At 44.6% G+C, this 20,187-nt stretch overlaps 1 protein-coding gene across 2 annotated transcripts in view; it reads right to left on the bottom strand.

Moving 5' to 3' along the window:
- The window catches only part of LOC147331619 (semaphorin-3D-like), a 105,646-nt gene that overhangs the window by 7,589 nt on the left and 77,870 nt on the right, over positions 1–20,187 (bottom strand). For both annotated transcript variants that reach the window (XM_086294027.1, XM_086294026.1), the window contains exons 3-13: positions 15,142–15,296; positions 14,847–14,909; positions 14,533–14,652; positions 12,626–12,716; positions 10,909–11,037; positions 9,581–9,723; positions 8,966–9,080; positions 8,485–8,554; positions 7,713–7,857; positions 5,439–5,661; positions 1,810–1,898 (exon numbers count right to left, since the gene is read on the bottom strand). In XM_086294027.1, the coding sequence (XP_086150153.1) occupies positions 1,810–1,898; positions 5,439–5,661; positions 7,713–7,857; positions 8,485–8,554; positions 8,966–9,080; positions 9,581–9,723; positions 10,909–11,037; positions 12,626–12,716; positions 14,533–14,652; positions 14,847–14,909; positions 15,142–15,296 (1,343 nt within the window). The remainder of the gene's footprint in view (positions 1–1,809; positions 1,899–5,438; positions 5,662–7,712; positions 7,858–8,484; positions 8,555–8,965; positions 9,081–9,580; positions 9,724–10,908; positions 11,038–12,625; positions 12,717–14,532; positions 14,653–14,846; positions 14,910–15,141; positions 15,297–20,187) is intronic.

Genomic DNA, 20,187 nt, shown 5'->3' on the forward strand with positions numbered 1-20,187 from the left:
AAGCCCAGACTCCCCGATGCTCAAACCAAACCTACTTAAGTGACGGACTTGAACAAATGAACTTAGTTACTCCCTGTCAAAAACGACCCAGTTTATATAAAAAAGAACAAACACACGTTCTTATTTGCAGACGAACCCGCAGGAACGGAGGAGGAAAGGTCGACTCGCACGGCTGACTCCAAACCACAGACGCTGCTCCTTAAAAGCAGCAATAATTCAGCTGTTTGAGGTTGAGGAATGCCTCGCAGCGACTCGCGGCTGAGGTCAGGGCAACTACTGAGATTAGAAATCTAATAAGTCTCTTTCTTCTTCGGGGGGTAAAATTACCCCCCAGCTCCATTTTTCTGGCTCACTGACTGGGTAAAGCGTTTCACAAAGGGAGTCGACGACCCCTGACCGCGCTGAGCCGAGGAGTCGAAGTGAAGGAGAGAGAAAGTGTTTTACAGTGATACGACTATCCTGCGTTCTGTCACAGCCAGAAACTGAACGAGCTCGTGTGAAACTCGGTCAGGGTGCAGCCCGACCCCCCGCAGCCCCCCGCAGACTTCAGCCCATAGAAATAAAAGCTCTCGTTTCATACGCTGCCCACAGCTGTCCGGCTGTTTTGTGAGTCTGCTGGAAATGGGTTTGTTCCTGTCTTAATTTCAGCTGGAAGTAAACAGGCCGAGTGTGTGTGGCATCCTGTTTGTTTGTGGCTTCTCTTCCTTCACCTGCCCTCAGCTCCAGCACCGGCTGGGTTTCATTTCTCCGTTTAACTTTCTGCTTCCTTCCCTCTCTCCCGTCTTTTTATCCCCCTCCTCCTCTCCTGCATCCTTCACTCTATTTCTGTCCTCTGTGTTTTTTTCCACATTTAGTCCAGCTGTATTTTTTCCTTTCACCCTGATGCATCCATCCCTCCTCACGTCCCTCACTTCTCTCTCTTTGCCGTCCCCATTAGCTTATTTACCCAGATGACCTTGGGAAATATGTGCCCTGCTATCTGTTTTTGTGTTTAGTGGAGTTTTTCCAGAAAACGATGTTCGATCACACGGTCCGGGCCTGGCAGATGGACAGTGGGAGTCACGGAAACAAGCCCTGTGGTTTTAGCCATAAAAGTCCCGTGTAGTCCGCCTCTGAGCTCGAGGCTTAAAGGTTCTGTGGGAGACTCGTTTGAAATCAGGTGGTGCCGGCAGTGAGGCGTGCAGAGAGAGCTTCAAAGACAGACGGCTCAGTTTCTGGGTGCTCGCACGCTTGAGCGACTGGACCAGTTTATCAAAAGGTGCTGTTAAAGGAGACTTGGGTTTGGCCTGGCAATATAAAACATGGGCATAAACACCATGATGTCACCTGTTGGTTTGTGAAATCCAGTCCTGAAATCTTCAGATTAGCATCTGGTGTTTGAGCGAGACACAGACCTGACTGTGAAACTGATTTTGTGAAGTCCTGAGTGAAGAATCGGCCCCGTCTGAAACTCTGAATGACCAAAATTTACAAAGTGAACTTCATGATTTATTCACTTTGACCTGAAAGAAACAACCGAGCCCACAAACTCATCAGCGAAGTGTTTACAGAGGCCCCGGCAACAGACGCCTATGGGAAGGAAGCGTTTCTGCAACCACATCAGCTGTTCAGACCCAGCAACTACATCCATCCTTTTATTTTGACTGTTTTTCTCTGATGGAGAAACTGAGGGCTGTTAGTCACAAAGTAAACCTGCTTTGTCATCAGGAAAGCGTTAATCACACAGAGCTATGTGGATATAACAGGTTGGAAAGCATTATCACCACCTCAGTGCTCTCCATCGCTCACAAACCTGTAATAACATCTCACCTGGAAGACTGTCAGCTCCTCCAGTATGACCTCCTCTGTGACCCAGTTGTCTTTAATGACAGACACCGCCTTCACCACCTTCCCATCATCTGCAACATAAAAGAGGATTTTTGACCGACGTGTGGGAATCCTGCAGCAAAACACACGTTTTCATTTCAGCTTTGAAACCAAACTCTGCCCCAATAAAACATCTGCAAAGACGGTCTTAGATTTATGCCGGCGTGATGAAACAGAAAGAATGCATCAGCCCCTCTTTAGAGAAACTGCAGCAGGAACAGCGAAAGTTTGACCCGTTATATCTTTCCCGAAGCAGAGCCAGGAGTTCTGTTTCACAACAGCCTCCCAGGAAAGCCCCTTCGGGAGATGACGCGTCTGAAAAACAAAGCTACACGACCAAAGCTCGTTCCCACGTTAGCACGGGACACAGCGGTAACCCTGGTAACAACGCTAAACAGGCACCTCGCGCACAATCTATGGCAGTTTGTTGTTACACGTGCCAGCTGTGACGGTGAAACCACACACTGCACTTAGGATGTAACACAGCAAAACCATATGGAACACAAACGCACACAAATCAACTGCTGAAGACGCAGACGGGCGCGCATTTGTACGTTTGCATGTTCAGGCATTCAAACACGCTCGCTCGCATCACGCCAGCATGCTCATAAAGCTCCGCTGTGGGAAACCGTGTGTGTTTGCAGCTGTTTGTGAGGCTCCTGCATGCTGTGTGTGTGTCTGCAGACATGTCTGTCAAACAAGTGTGCCCTCATCACTGAGTAATGATGCGCTTCGATGCCTGTGGTCACCACGTTTAATTTCACAGTAAAAAATGTAATCTGGTAGCTTTGTGATTATACTGATCCCTGCATTTTTGTTTTCTTAGACTCTAAACACCGAGACCACAAATCAGCACAACCTGGAGATGAAACAAATCCAACAAGCTTCTATAAAATAATGTATGTGTTTCCCACTGGGTCCTTTATTTGCTTCAAACTGAACCAGAGTCAAACATAAACGAAGCACGACAGGCAGAGCGAGGACAGCCGCTAGTTTTTGTTTTTTTACTCATTTATTGTCACAAACATCCAGGACAGCAAAAAGTCAAATCTCAGTTTCAGAGAGAATCATGGATTTCTTAACCTTTACTAAAACAGATGGACTCGTTCTCAGAGGCACGTTTCTGTTAATCAGTGATGAAATAGCACTAACAAACTTTAAACTTCCACAGTTGCTTTGAAGCCTCACAGAGCAGCACAAAGGTGTTCGCTTTGAACTGAAACCAGCAGGTCACTTTTGACCTTTGGGGTTTATATTTAAGACCTCCATTAAGTCAGGTGAGGTCAGGGTTCATCGCTCCGGGAGACCCACATACATGAATCTGATCCCCTGCATACCAAACCCAGGCACAGACATCTCCACCTTTCATTTGTTATCATTCACCGTTTGAAACAAACATGCACAGATAAGGCGATAGGGAGAATGTGCAGGTGTCCGCGGCGTCATCGTGTCAGCCTCGGTGTTTATCAGAATACAGGAGCAGACGGATAAGAGCGCTGATAGTCCGTCCGAGTGATAGATGGTATGAACATAATAAAGCCATGCCACGAAGCTCCCGGTGCACAGCTTTTGTGCTGATGTTAATTCAGAGGATGTCTGGAGTGGTGACTTTTAAGCACTATGTGACCTTGGTGACCTCGCTCTGCCATCGTGGACGAGTTACGACGTTTCTTAAATGCTTCCATTCTCCAATAACACCACCTCCAGCTGATTGTGGAATATCTGCACACTGTCTCGTTGTAACAGTGGGGTCCTATCACAGTACAGTTTAAACCTTTTCTAAACCCATGCACTATTCATCCAATCACAGCAGGGTCTGTGAAAAGCTACAGGACAGAGCAGCTTAAAGTTACAGTGTTTGATTTAAACGAACTTAAGCATCTATCGGCGTATCTGTGAGCTGTTTGTTAAGATTTGCAACTCAGGATGAAAAAATTGTTTTGTGACCTGAAGCAGAGCAGAAAGTGCTGAATGACAGACCACGTCATGTTTTCTTGACAGCAGAAATGAAACACATCTGCACCATTTACTGCCCATTAGCAGACTGATGAGCTAAATCTGAACTTAACTGGACTGGATATAAAAGAAGCTTCTGTAGGCTTTCAGCGCACAGAGCTGCGTTCACTTTAATACATTTGAACAGATAAACTAGAAGCCACAATCCAAACGAGTACTCGGCCGCAGTGACCTGTAGACTTCTCAAAGCTGTATTTCAATCCTAAACGAAACGGTGTGATGCAGGCGTGTGATTAAAGAGTAGGATATTTTTAAAATGGGATATAACAAACCAATAAAAAAAGTCATCTGTCACTCAGAAAGCATGTAGAAATATTCCTCCTGGTGGTATTAGGTGAAAGATTAGAAGGAGCATTTATCAGGCAGGTGAATGTGGAGCTAACGGGGGGATGAGGTGGTGGAGAGGAATCCACTCAGCAGAGATGTATGGAGCAGTCGCAGCACCTCTGGCCCCCCGATCTGTCGCCAGCACTTAAATAACCGCTGCCATTAATCATGCGTGCACACACACACACACACACACACACACACACACACACACACACACACACACACACACACACACACACACACACACAAGCAAACGCACTTGTGTGCACATTAATGAACAAAGGCCCAACACACTCAGGAAATCATTCACCCCGTCACAATAAAAGCTCACCATTTTTCACCGCCTTACAGATAATGAATGAAAACGTGTTTACACACAACAGGCGAGCCACAGTACGCCGCTCTAAAAGACGGTCCAATCACACGCTCGAGTTCAAACGCCCGCTCGCTCGGCCCCGCCTCAGCTGACCTTATTTTACCGACGGGTTTAAATCTCACAGCCGAGCGTCCAAAGTTTCACCGGGAACCGAATCTGAACGTTCTGCTGGTCTGTCAGTCGTGTCCCAACTAAGCTGATGTTTCCAGAGTCTGCAGATGTTCTGGCTCAAACACAGAGGAAGAATTATTCATGATTCATGGGTGTAAAAGTTACAAAATATTAAAAATTTTAAATCAGGGAAATGTGTTAAAGAAGGTTAAAAGAACACGTTAGAAACAGGACGTGTTAGAAATCCCTTCTGTGTTTCAAAGATTTCCAGCTATTCCTAAAATTCACATGTCACTATTAAACTGGAATTTAGTGCATCCATAAGAACACCACAACCTCCTTTGGTGAAGATTCAGCCAAAAAAGACAACTCACAGCTCGATATTTGTCAATCCTGCCTCTTCTTTTATCGTTTTACTGTTTCAAAGTCAAAACGGTCTTTTCACCTTTTATCTCAACATTAAGTTTTGCTCTGTTCTCAGTGTAAAACCCACAAAACACCTTTTTGCGTTCCAGAGAAAACGTCACCAGTTTGCCTCCTTGTAACTCTGTAAACTTCTAAACTCTCTTTGCTTCATTTACACACTTTCCATCGCGCTCTGAATCAGCTCAACTGATCTGTCTGGTAACAAACTGATGAGATTTCAGTCCCAGCTGCACACCGAGTCCGTTTTCCTCCACAGTCTCGATACTTTTCATTTTCTTCCCTCCCCTCTTCTCCTTCCCCTCGTCCTCCTCACCTGTGCCCAGGTGTAAGACGTCGTACGGTCCGTCCTCGGCGTCCACCCTGTCCACGACAACCTTCTTTAACGTGTAGGCCGAGTTGACGCGGGTTAAGATGGGCCGGCCGCCCAGAGGCAGAACGGGCTCCCACATCAGCTGATGCTGCCGCATGAAGCTCACCACCTCATCTGGGAAGTCCTTGGTGGATTTGTGGAGAGCATCGTAGGTCTCGCTGGGACACTGGAGGACCAGAGGGAGGAATACAGGAACAAACCATCAGCGGGGAAGACGAACGACTGAGTGAGGGAGCAGTGGACAACATAAGGTTCATGTTTGTCTGGTAAATGCAGCAGACAGAAAGAAACATGTAGTGAGAAGATTTTCTATTCAACGTTACTACACAGGTCGTGCTTTTTATCATTGTTTACATGGATTTAAAGAGTTTTTATTTCTAGAATAACAAAGTCAAAGATTTGGTTGAGCATTTTTTACCAAACAGAGTCACAATTCTGGAAGCTGAGCTTGTGCATCAGCTTGGACTTTAACCGGACTTTACCATTCAGTGTGGAGTAAGTATAACTTTACCTAGTCAGAGGGAGCATCCATCCATAATGATGGTCATTTATATCGGTTATATATCGGTTTGTATTTGTGCAGCTGGTGTATTTTTGTTTGTGCTCCAGGTCTGGTCGGTGCCTAACAGATATTTGAGCCTACACAGTTTACAGATGCTGGTTCCAGCTAATAAACGTGCTACAAAAATGGTACAGACCAGGCTTTAAAACATTTCACAAACTAGTAGGTGATTTCATGATGGCTACCTCCAGCAGTCTAGAGCCAACTCTGGTGGTTTGAAGAAAAAGTGAGGAGGCGAGGAAAGAAAAGGAATTACAGAAGGGATCGAAATGCTGAAGACAGGATTGTAAAAAGGAGAAAACACGAGTCGAGCACAGTGAAAAAGCTGAAGTCAACAAGACAGTGAGTCAGTGATCGGGGGATTAGAATCACAGCATCGCGCTGACGTTTTCATATTGCTATTAATCATATTAATCATCCTGCTACTTCAAACTTCTCCCCTGCAGCTCTGATGCGACTCACCTCTTCTGCAATCAGCCACATGATTCAGCACCACTCTGCAGAGCTCCGAGTCCCCCAGCAGGGAGAATGAAATAGCACCTGACACGCACTAAAACCCCAGCACCTCCTGACAGGTTGAAGTTTCCCAGAGGACTTCACAGCTCAGGTGTTAAATCACCAGAGGTTTTCCTCTCGCAGCGCCATCAGCTTGTTTTCATTAGCGGTGTTGTGTGTGTTTGGAGTCTGATCTCACAGGAGAGTCTTAGTTATTCACACAAACATAAATACCGTCCTGTCGCCACTATATTAGCAGAGATTTATGGGCGACGAGGCTTTAAAAGGAGCAGCTTTTGAACATTAAAGTGACAGCCTGACCAAAACCTTACCCTGTGCTTAAAGGGCCGTTTCACCACAAATACTCGAGAGATGCTGAAGGTTATACTGCAGTGTTTTCAGACACAGTAATGTGAGGACAGTAATTTATTTATTTCACCATCTCAAGCCATTAATTTTACTTTAAACTGGCCTCAAATCAGTGCCTAAAAGAATAAAAATGTGACGTAAAAACCATCCAGACTGCAGACAGATGTTTGCTCTAAAGAACCAGGACTTTATAATAAAACTTTATTCTGTATAAGTTGGAGGATTCATGTGGGGATACCTGTATATTTACTGCACATTCATACACTCTACATTTTTGTAATAAGAGAACTGTGCAAAGATGTGACTCTTAGCTGTGTGCTGCTCTGCACTGTGGACAGAGGCTGTCCAATGCTGGGAGCAGCCTGCTGAGGAGCTGTGAGGTGCAGCCCTTCTTCTTCTTCTGGCTGAAGATTTAAGACTGTCTGTGCATTTGGGGATGACTTTAAGGGGGGATCACATTCCTCCATGACGGGAGTTTATGATGGATAATAATGCAAACACATGAACTGCGTACATGTATGCAAAGATATGATTTACAGGTGCTGTGCAAACCTCCCAGCAGTGAAGCTGTCCTCTGTTTCGTATCTTTAATCCCATCTGTTAGCATACTTCAGCTTTATTTCAGGAAGCTGTTATGTGGCTGACACAAAACTAGACGACAGTGCAGGGAGGTTTGGGGATTTTTCTTTATTTTTACACTGCTTATATAACAAAGGATCGTGTTGTAGTATATTAAAATGTTTCCTGCTACAGTGGTTTGTTTTGGGGGCTTTTGGTGCGGGAGTACTCACGGTGCCAGGTCTTGGGTAGGGGATGTGACCCTTGTACTCGACCCAGCGATAGTCGGGACCTTCTTTATGGGCAAATGGTCCGTTGAAAGCAGTTCGAATGGACGCCATGGAGAACACACACACTGCTGAACCACGAAATATGGAGCTGTGGAAGAAAAAGGAGGTGTTGGTGACGGATGTGACAGAAAGATGGAGTTTGGGAGGTTAGGGGAAGCGGAGGAAAGAAGAACCCCAAAACAGGCCAGGAAGGAAGGAAGAATAAAAGAGGAAGGAGAAAGAAGGAAGCAGGAAAGGAAGGACACGAGGGGAAAAAAGGTGGAGTGCTTTCATACATTGGTTACAAAAACACAACCAGCTGGGCCTCTTCACCTTTGACCCTGGACACCTCCCACATCTGACCTCTGCTCCTTTGCACCCCTGAGTGTGCACGTGCCAGCCTGGCAGTGGGCGTGCACATACAGGAAGAGGACGCCCTCCCTCTTCCCTTGAAAACTGTTTCCTTCAGTTTTCAAAGCCTAAATGTCAATAAAGTTCTCCTTGAATCAGAAGTTCGGTGATGAACATGTGCAGCGGCGAGCTCATGAGCACCACTGAGGACAGAGTGACACGGCCTGGCACCACATAATAATCACGTGACTTTTAAAGATCTTTAAAATCGTGCATTTTAAAAGGATTTCTTGAGAAACGTAAAAGTTTAAGCAGCTCGTGTTAAAGTGGTCTCTGAAATAAACCAGATACATGTAAGTGACTGCACGGCTGAACGCGCCCTCACCTGGACGTGCTGAAGACTCCATAGATGGTCGGGTTCTGAGGGTCCTTGGTCTCCAGGACAAAGACGTCCTCTAAGGAAACACAGAGGCTGCTTTTAAACTCAGAATCATGAACAATGTGCAGCAGTAAAACCGTGTTATTCATACTGAGGGAGGAAGACTGGAAGAAGTTTAGATTTGCCTCGTTAGCGTCACTTCACCTGTAAATCATTCACAGTTGCACAAATTTGTACCAATAAAGTTTTAATCAGTGGCTGATGTGACAGTTTGGATGAACCTTTGTAACCTCAGGCCTCCTAAAGACAAGACAGGACAGTGTGTGGAAGGAAAGGAGGAGACAAATATAACAGCGTCAGCGTTTTAAAGTTGGGACGATAAGGCGAGAGCACAGGCGAGGCGTACTGTACTAAGATTATTCAGGAGAGGTCACGTAAGAAAACATCCAGAGAGGAAGGAAAAGGAGGAGGAGGAGGAGTTTTTTACCAAGCTCATCAAACTGCGTGTCGACTCCAGACGGGCCGGGGACAGAACAGACCAGCCGGGCTTTGAGGAAGGTGGTCCAGCGGTTGATGAGACTCCTCCTCCCGCCGAGATCGTTCTGGATTGAGGAAGAGATGAGAGAGGGAAGGATGACGGTTAGATTTAAAGGAGCAGTACAGTGAGGGAGGAAGGGAAGGAAACATAAAAAGGAGACATCGTCTACAACCTTCGTCCGTCTCCACAGATCTGCATTTCTGTTCAGTTCAAGAACACAAACCTTAACTCCTTCATTTAAAGCTCTGAAACTAAAAAAGCTTTAGATGTATTTACTTGTTTTGGTGCTTTTTACTTAATAAATTTATTACCCAGATGTGTTTTAAATATGAAAACTGATTTTCTTTAGTTCTTATGGTAATAAACTGATTATCTGTGTCTCAGACGGGCTTAGCTTTTTAACTGTTTATATTTAACTGAGAAAACTAAAGATAAATCACACATGAAGCAAAACAGGCGTCAGAAAGCCTGTTAACAGTTATAACAGTGATGCGGGACAGCAGAACAGAGAACCCTGATCCCCGTCACGGATTCCTTAATCACGTCGAAGCTGCTCGTCGTTACCTTGCAGACTCGGGCCACGCGGCTGTACACCCTCTTGTCCCACTGCCCGGCCTCCACCGCCCTCTCCTTGAAGAAGAAGTAGACTTTATCATCGTCCGGGCTGCGCGTGTCAGGGATGGAGAAGGAGCCCACAAAATCTGGCTCTGAGAGGGAGACGGTACACATTTGACTCTGTGAGCTTCTCTCTGTTTCTATAGATTATTTGTAAATTACAGGTATAACAAGTGAAGGAGTAATAGAAGACTCATGGAGGAGGAGCTATCATCAGCTTAAACTGTCAGAAAACGTGCGTCTTTCGTTTCTTTTCATTTGTTTTTCTTTCTGCTACTGCATTTTGTTTTATGTCTTATGTACCTTATCCAAGCTTATTATTATCAATTTCAAAAATTAATTATTAACAATTTTCACAGTTTTCTTGTCTTGTGCTTTCTATCTACCACTCACTCCGATGGATGCATCGGAGAGCAGCTTGGTGTTAGTATTAAACTACACAACTAATAAGTCCAGGCTAGGTGTGTGTCTCACATACACACACACACATTCTCATTTTGATATCTTAGTGAGGACATCCCATTGACATGATGCATTCCGTAGCCCATAACCCTGACCATCAAAAATAACCCTAACAATAACCTAACTGTAAACCTGACACTAAAACCACACACACACACACACACACACACACACACACACACACACACACACACACACACACACACACAATAAGCAAGTATACAAAATGAGAAAAGGAATGAAACAAAAAAAAGAACCAAACAGGCTCAAAGCTCAGGAGTCCTAAAACCTTTAGAATAATTCATCGTCTCGGCTCTCAGAGCAGGGACATTAATGCTCATGTATGACAACCACAGACTAAGTAATGGTCTCCTGATTAGTTAAAAGTACCTTTAGTGAGAGCAGCTCCCCAGGATGATGGATGCAAAGCTGTATTTCCGACCAGGCAAAGTGGATGTCTGCACCCTTCAGAGGCCCTAAAAGCTGCTTTCTTTCATCCTTACTGATATCAGTGGTTGGGTTTGTCTAAGAAAATGTGAGCGGTGTGCACTCTGCATCCATTCTTTAAAAAGATTTGGTGGAACCGTGTGTCTACCTCTGGTTTCATACTAGGGTTTAAATCTATTGCCACACAGTTGTATTCAACGTTGAATTTTTGCACATAACTTTTTACTTCTGCAGGACTTATTGGCCGTTTGGTTCATATACGGTAGCAAACGTTTGTCCAGGGGACCATTAACCGGTAAGTGTTTCCATGTGTTGCAGAAGTTTATCTGGTGTGTCGAACGGATAACAAAAGAAACGGAGCTTCTTACCGTTGAGCCAGTTGTGATCGTAGGCTTCAGTGCGGATGTAATGCTGGCTGCTGCCCTGGATGGATGTCCTGAAGATCGCAGCGTTGGCTCCCATGAAATCGACCGAGGTACCCGCGTACAGATCCCCGTCTAGGGAGAAAGAAAAGGAACGACTGCCTGAACAAGAACAATAAATTTGCGTGAAACATATTTTCCTACATTCAGGAGTTGACCAGTACACAGAGCGTCTGTTTTATAGCTCCGCCTTCGACTGAAGGCTCTGCATTCTCTGCAGGCCCAGAGCAGAACAGCAAATATCTGAAAACTGATTCATGAAAACATTCATCTGTAAGAAAACAATGAAGCAAAATATTTCTGACATCATTTCCTGAAAAAAATGTCTTAATAAGGTTTTAAAAAATCACTTAATTGGTCCTCAGTGTTTGTTTTGTGGTTTTAAGGAGCTGAATATTAACTGAAACACTGGCCGTCTCTCCCTGGGTACCTTCATGTGAAAAATGAAAACAGTCTGGTCCTCTTAATTGCACCTCCATAACTTCAGTGTTGACTCCTTGTTTTAACTACATGTTTACATGTAATTTAACCTCCCGCGGCACTCAGACACGTCCAGGTACAGCACATGCAGTCCGCTCAGCGTACACAGCTTTTACTCATTAAGCAGCTTTTTCTAATAAACAGCTCAGACCGTAAACATCCGAAAAACATGTGACGGCGTGCACAGATCCTCCAGCTCATGTAGGAAGGACACATTTAAGATCAGGATGTTGTCACTGCAAAGGCTCTACTAGTCTTACTAGAGTTTAGTGATTTTCATCAGTCACCAAATCAACACATTTTTCAACTCTATCAACTAAACAAACAGATTTAGAGCGTGTCTGATGTCCTTATCTTGATTTCTTAGGCTTGTCCAATGACTGAGGGCGCTCACATGAAGGTCTTTCACCTCACAACATGACTAAGCTGTTTAATAAGCATCACGTTGTGTTTATTGCTCAGTTATTTTAACATTAAAATTACTGAATTCCAAACAAACACTAACAACTCCCCACGCAGAGGCGCCTCGGCCAGGGCCTGATGGGTTTCTGTCCCTGTGCGCTGTCTTGCAGGTTCCTGGTAGGCGGAGTTAATCGGTGCAACTGGGAGCACCTGGCTGGTTTAATTGGCAATATAGTGACAATATATTTACAAACCAGGTTTGCAACGCTTTACTGAACCTTTTCTGCTTTCTTGCTATCATGCAAACACTTTTCTGGGGGCACAAAACCAGTAGGGGTCAGATTAGTAGCCAACCGACTCTGACTCCTGAGTCACAGCCTCCCCTAAACATTAGTTGTGCTGGAAAGACATCGTGCTTCCGTCGCTGGTAAACCCTCATTCCTCAGCTGTCAGCACAGACCCAACCGTCAGTTATAAAAACTTATGGCTTCTTCTATGGAGCTCTCTCTTTGTCTAAGTGATCCAAATATGGCCGATGTGTTTTATGTCCTTTATGTCATGGGGGGCAGCGGCTGACGTCAGCGCGTGGAATAACTCATGCGGACCACACACGCCGCCGCGGACACTGCAGCGAGGAGTCACACAGTGGTGGGATTGTACGCCGCAGAGCGCCGCTGTCACCAGAATGTGAACACGGCTTTTAGAGAATGACAGATGATGATTCAATATGGCCACTCTTTCAGGCCAGACCTTCGAGTGCGCGTGGGTGGACGGGACCTACCGGTCAGTCTAGCAGCGAAGGGCTCTTTGGGACTGAAGGGACATTTTCCTCTGCCTGACTCGACCGTGTGAGACAGCGTGAACAACGGCTCCTGCAGGAGAGAGGACAGAGGAGACCACACAAACACAGAATGATGGATAACCAGAAGGGCAAAGATGAAGCTGCCTTCACTTCACTTCATTACAGAACAGAAGCTCTTTAGAGAGGCTGACTGATTTTAGAGGACTGCCAACAATGATGATGATTAATATTAGTGTTTTAGAAGTCTGAATATGGTGGATGGATTAGGAAACAATGAGTCCTTCAACACAGGCGAGCAAACAGCCCTTCAGCAGGGCAGCATATTTCCAAACAGAAACCTATCAGTCAACAGTACTGCTCTGGTTCAGGCCTTTTGCTTCAAACACAGACTGTGTAGGAAAAAATCCACATTTTAGACCAAACTTATCTTTTAACCTGTTTTTTGAGGTTGAGGTGGCCACTGAACATAAAGCTATGGGCCCCCTAAAGTCCAATGGGGTCCCATGTGGGGCAGCCCACTCATGCAGGGAGGGTCCTACAGTTGGGACCATTGGACCACGCTCTACAGCAGGTGTGGGCCGAACTACTGGGGGCCCACTCAACCCCCCTTCCATGTTACTGAGGTTTAAAACATGCTCTGTGGTTTCATCCTCTCCGCAGCAGTAACCTTCCTTATTACAAATAACGGGCCAGCAAACATGCACATCTGGGCCCACTGTGGGTGCGTGTGGGTGAACTGTGGGTTTATGGGGGAAGGGAAACCCACATTTATCCCAAATGGGTGTGCAGCACTTTTACCCTTTGGGACACCTGTATGACTTTTCTATGGGCGTGGCCACTGTGGACTGCCCGGTGAAAACCTCCATAGGAGCCCAGTGGTGTAACAGAGGGCCCAAAAGTGCAACATTTCTGTGGCCCCACGTGGTTTTCTCTGTGAAAACCCACTGTGGATTATCTTGTGTGTTCCCTTTGGGATTTCTCTCGTCTCTTCTTTGTTGTTTTTATCACTTTGCAGTTCTTCTGTTTCCATTCATGATTGTTTTATAACTATTTTGTCCTTCATTTCCTCACACTGCCATCACATTGTGTCAGATAACGTTGGCTGAAGATAGCAGACCACAAGTATACAAGGGTCCACTTGGGGGGGACTGGAGTACATGAGGCACATGTCTGCCAATTTTCTGTGACTATGCAGACTGTCAACAAGTCACTACAGTACAATGCACTAACTATTTCTTCAGTTTAATAGGAACCACTTGTTCCTGGTACAGTTCCAGCCTCAGAGGGCTGTAGCATGAGCCAAAACACTGAGGTTCATGTTTTGGTTTTCTCCTCCTTCTTTCTGTCACTTTAGTTCAGACACCACAAAAACACTGGTTATGTTTAGCTCGTGGTTTGGGGTAAAATAAGCTCATTTACAACATGCAAGCTAAAAAATGATCCACAGAGTTTAAATGTGACCCCAAAGTGTCCTTAGTGACGAGGTAGGAGCGAGACCCTGACTGGCTGTTGCTCCACCAGGTGTATCATAGCAGTGACACCAGTATGTTTCCAGTCAGCACATTAGACAACATGGCAGTGCTGGCTTTGTTTTTCAAGCAAAGAACTGGGTCCTCTGGCTTTCCTGGATCTGGCAGAGCCGAACATCTAACTGTGGAACTGAAAACGTCTGAATTTGACTTCACAGTTTCTACGTTTGGAAATAATCAGCGGCTTAAATAAAAACTTTGTTAAGCGACAGAGCAGATTTACTCTTTCACATATAAAACAACAGAAATATCCAATTTTTAAAGTCTTGAATGCCATTACAGCCAACCCTCTGCTCCACTTTAGCTTTGTGACTTCATATTTATTTGAACTAAATGAACGACTGAATGAACTGGTACCTCTGTGTTGTGTCCGAGGTGCAGGTAAGTGCACTGTGGATGGAAAGCGCCAGTACCACAAGCATAAACGTGGGTCTTATTGAAAGGCTGCAGCAGCCGCACAAAGTTGGCACATTCAGTCTGCAAAAAGACAAAAACAGGATCATGTCTAATGTAATTCTTCACTTATTCCAGTCGTTGTAACACTGATAAAAAAAACTCCAGAGTAACTGATATTTATTACTGTACAGATAAACTGTGATTAGAGTTTGTTTGTGTAATAAAACTAAATGCACACAAACTGTGCACATACTAAAATATGCTCAGTGTGTTACCTCCAGGCTTTTGCCAGCCAGCCTGCAGTGCTCCACATGCTCTCTGGCAGCCGGCCAGTAGATCTGAAAGAAACGAGCATCAATCAGCAACGCTGGCAACAAAGCAGCTCGAACGACTACGAATGTTACCGACTGATTTCCTGCCAGATCAAATAATCATTTGGGCTCCAGAGCTGTGGCTGCTTTCTGTGCCAGAGGAAGCGATTACAGTGAAATCTCTCCAGATCAGCATGTGCAGGCTGTTGGTGAACATGTGCAACTAAGATACAGCAACAATGAATCTTTGTGTCTTTACCTTCTGCGAGGGCTGATCCAAGCTGTCAGACTTCAGCAGGTAGATGTGGTCTTTCCCTCCGACCAGCAGCCAGCCTTTATCCTCGTCTAACAGCAGGGCCTGGTACCCACCGCTGACCCCCTCCTCCCAGAAGACAGCTGAACCGTTCCTCACATCTGACACAGACGGAGGAGAGAGGCTGTTCAATCAAACGCGCCTGTACCCAGCATCAGCTCTCACCAGCCATAAGTGTTTTTTTAATTTCACTGCCTTTATTTATAATGCACCATAATTCACACATCCTTCAACTGAAATGACAACAACAACACAGACGTCTGCAAAATGAGCTTCAAACGTCTCCTATTAAAATTTTGCAAGACAAAAATAATGCAGATCCTGCAAGATATCATCAAGAAGGCTGAGTTAATATGAAACGTGTGAGTGAGTAACAATAAGCCACATAACAGAAAACATTTGATGCGTCTTTAACTTCGTCAGTAATCGAGTGAAAACAGTGAAAACCTTTCACTTTGAAGTTCATCGTCTCACCCAGAGCTGCGTGAACTGTTTGGAGATTTCCATAATGCTCAGAAAAACTGCATTTTAACTCCATTAAACTGTGAATGGATTTATTTTATTAGTGTTATATAGTTTGTATTGCTACTTCAATAAAATATGTTTTATTGAATACATCTCTCCTAATCGTTCGCCATCACTGACACACGGCAGCATCAGGTCATCAGTCAGGCTGCAGGCTGCCGCTGCGCTCGTCTCTGGGGAGTCGCTGCTAAAGCAGGCAGAAAACGACCTGAGCAAGCAGGTCAAATCAACCCTGAAACCCTCTCGGCTCTGCAAAGTGTGTCAGCCTGAAACTTCCACAGCTGCGAGTGAAACTGGATCGAAGAGGACTCAGGTTCACACCAGCATGCAACACGTCTACAGAGAAATGACAAATAATTCAATAATCCTAATGCAGTCTGAAACTTAATAGTGCAAGTTTTGTAATGAAAAGTGTTTTCCCAACATTTCATGACTTAAATCACATTTAAGCTCCTCAGTGGACTTTAATTTAGCCGTTTGCCCGCCTAATAACGGATTTCATGATGATGCATTTGTGCCGTTTCCTGTCATTTGACAGCAAAAACAAACAACTCTCTGTGCTGCTGGGGCAAAACATCCACGAACATCATCCCTGTGAACAAAAGATAATCCGAGGATAAAACAATGAAAACAACTTTTAGTTCCAACTATAGTCCACTGTTGTTAAACTACAGGCTCATCAAGAGTAGGACTCTGCAGTTATAATAATAAATACAAGCTTATATGCTTCGTGCTTACACACATTTAAATGCATTAAAAATGATTCAGTTACAAGTAAAAAGTATAAATCATAAAAACAATAATGTGTTAGACAATTTAAATAGAAATGCACAAAGTGCAACATCAACATGTTGAACACGTCTTTGAACGTTCAGGTTTAAACGTGGACAGAAAGTGCTTCAGGCGGGCGGCTCCATAACTGATCCTCTATTCATTCAAACACCTGCGTCTCATTTGAATCAGGGTCACGGTGGGTAAGTCTGTGACCTCACGCTGCAAATATTAACTGGAGTAAAAGCAGCTAATTAACCTTGAAATCCTCTTCGTCTTCCCGCCGCACTGACCTGCCTGCGCTGCAAACAATCGCTTGAACGAACGAAGGAAACTAACCGTGAAACTCAACAAGACCGTCACAGCATTCAGGCCCGGCCTGCGAGTCAGAGCGCACCCCACACTGCGGATGCACAGCACAGTCCGGCGTGTGCGCGGACACGCTGATTGTGCGTCCCGATGGCTCAAAAGCGGCTTTGAATGCAGCACGGCACATTTGTTGCACTTGAGCCGCACCAGAGGACATTTAAAAAGAAATAAATCACCGCTCTGACAATCACGCCGCTTTCATCGCGTTAACGGGACGCACAAGAGTTTCTGCTCGCTAATCAAGCGTGGAAACAGAGGAGAAAGGGCTGAAGAATGGAGGAAGGCTCAACTCTAGAGCCGTGCAGTCAAGTTTATTTGCACAGCCTTTAATCACGCGTAGTCTTCAGCAGTTTCACTGAGCCCCCCATTGAAAAAATAATAAAAGGAGTGATGAATGAAAGTGATTCCTCAGTCCTACAAGTACAAAAAGGCAGAAAAGGCGCAGACTTTGCTTTAGGTCTTCCTCTGTGATTAATTGTTCCTCCAGTTTATTTTGCATCTTTGTCTGATGAAGAAATTGACAAAACTCAGAGCGAGACTCGAGGAACAGCTGTGAGGTAAAAACGGAAAAATTCTCCTTCTGCACAGGAAATCACCCTCGATGTGACTCGTAATAGGACCAATCACAGACTGGCATACTTCAGGATAATATGCACAATGGTGGATTAGACACACTGCAGGTAAAAATACAGAAACTGAGACGAAAGGTGTTCATTTATGAGAAAAGTGCAAAAACAGCCTGAAACTATAAACACAGATTTTATCCATCTGAGCAGGATCCTGATATTTTTACATCCAAAGAGGAAACTGGACTTTTATACAAGTAAAGACTGAACACACACACACACACACACACAGCAAAGTTGTGTGTGCAATCAGACGTAACAGCCACATCTGTTCAGGCTCCTAAATGAGATCTTCACAGCTCGTTTCTCATTCAGATAATCCACTCTCACACAGCTGTGAGACTCCTCAGGGCGTCACACATGTAACTGAAGTGGGCAGATTTATAGAGGTTAAAGGAACAGAACATGAAACGTGTCATAGAAACAGACAAAAATGTGTCATCAACTCATTTAAAGCTCGAGGGGCCGAGAGCAGGTCACCATCAAACTAACCCAGACTGTTAGCCGTGCGCTAAGTCAGCTCATATTCTGAGCAAACAGGCCTCTGTAGATTTTTTCCTCTCTTAAAATTTGGGGAATTTTGAGATTAGTATAAAGCTGTTTTTTCTAATTAAATTATTTCAAACTTTTTGCTAGCGATAACCACCGTGAATGATTTTACAGTAAGAGCACCACAGATACCAGCAGGGGCTGAGCCGCTGAGCTGGAAAAGGGCAAGTAGATTCTTATTTTACAGAGCTGCGGCATTTGGCTCCGAGTCTGAGAGATCCCATCGATCAAGTGAAGTGGGGATGGGAAGTAGACCACACGATGAAAGAAAAGTTACTCCCCCCGAGGGGGGCACGATGAAAAATATGACATGAAATACCAACGAAGAGAGGAAACCAAAAGCTTTATGTCACACAGGACTGCTGCACGTCCAGGTTCTTCCCCTTTAACTTTTCCTTTTGTTTTCCTGATAACTTGAACAGACCTGCACCGTTTTAAAGTCAGCAGTCACCAAAACAAGGAAGCGTCCGCACTAAAATCACTTCCAATGGTTGGAAGAAAAGCAAGAATGGGTTCAGTCTGTCTGTCTGTCTTCATTAGTGGCCATAAGTGCATTGGACCGGTCAAAGTTTCACTGAGTCTGGATGTAATTCAGTTAAATGCCTAAATGTTGCTTTTCCTTTCAATCACAGTCCGGAGGTAATGCTGAGTGCTTCTGATTGGCCAGAGGTGATGTGGATTCGTCATGACTGCTGGATGGCGAGAGGTCACAGCCTCGACACGTCTTGATTCAAGTACAGCTTCGAGGTTTATAAAGCAAAGCTTTGTATTCCACTCATTGTGAGTCCATGTGTATGTTTGTGGGTGAGTTTACATGGATTATTAAAAAATGGACTCCAGTATAAAATAACAATAAAGAGAATAAAAATAAGGAAATGCTGAGAAATGACGAAGAAGAGGCAAGAACTGACAAACAAAATGATCACAGAGACAATGAAGCTAGAAAATACAACAACAAAGAAAAAGGGACCACAAAAAGATACAAAATAACCACAAAGACACCAAACTACTAAAACCTACTAAAGCTACAGAGAGATGAGAACACAAAGCGACGCATAACAACCAGAAATGTTTCACAACAGGCGCTGAACATAAAACGACTGCACGATGATGGCACGCGGCCTTTTTTTTGTTTTCCATCGTGTTGTAGTCGTCCTCACCTCTTTAAGGTCACTTTGTGTCTCTTTATGGTTATGTTGTGCTCCTCTGTGCCTTTTCACTGAACTCTGTGACTTTACAAACACTTACTTCACACAGAGGCTCTTTGCAGGGGTCCTCTGACCTCTCGGCCCCCCGGGCCTGTGCTTAAAGGGCCGGTTCGGTAATCCATTCACGTGTGAGTGTGTACTGGCGTGTGTGTGTCAGCGAGGTCGGGATTAGTGAGTCCAGGTCAGAGTGTCAATTTGTCCTTTCTGCACTGGCCACACATGAGTTTTTACACCAAATTATGTCCATTGATTCTACTTGTAGATCAGATGTACAGACTTGTGCAACTGTAACCATTTAAGATGCTTCAAAGCACTTTCGTCCTCATCGCTAATATAAAAGTACCAGCTGTATCCAAACCTATAATCAGATAATTATATCGCTCTGTTTAACTTTATCATCCAATCAACAGCAGAGAATTAATGGCAAACATTTGCTGATTGCTGAACTTTGTGCTGCACATCGGTGTGTGAGCTACCTTGAGCGCACGCACATGTTGCGGGGACGTAAATCTGCCTACACACTTGGTTTCAGGTTAGATTAAGACTCGAGAAGACGAATGTAAGTCACACATCAACAAGTGAAACCATGTTTGTCACGCTGTTCAGTGCAATGATGCGTCTACGGAGGTACAAGTCGTGTTAAAATGAAAACTAACCTAAAGAATGACTGAATGTAACAGAACTGACTAAAAGAACAACGAATAAAGAGCTCCTTTAAAAACTGATGATGCAGGACCGCACCTTTGTTGCATCACAGCTGTGCCACAGTTCTTTACAGCTGTGTTTTGTACCAATGCACCAAAATCCTGTTCAGACACGCACAGTTATCTCCTCCTTCTTACAGCTGCTCCCTTTAGGGGTCAACTCAGTGGATCATCTGCCTCCATCAACCCAAAAAACACAAATCCATCTTTGCAGCTATGCAATCTTCTCAAGCTGCAATT

Source organism: Aulonocara sp. 'chitande type north' Nkhata Bay, linkage group LG5 (assembly GCF_057382095.1).
Source record: "Aulonocara sp. 'chitande type north' Nkhata Bay isolate Kocher_YH1m ecotype deep benthic linkage group LG5, A_spYH_male_GT1.1, whole genome shotgun sequence".
Classification (NCBI taxonomy): Eukaryota; Metazoa; Chordata; class Actinopteri; order Cichliformes; family Cichlidae; genus Aulonocara; species Aulonocara sp. 'chitande type north' Nkhata Bay.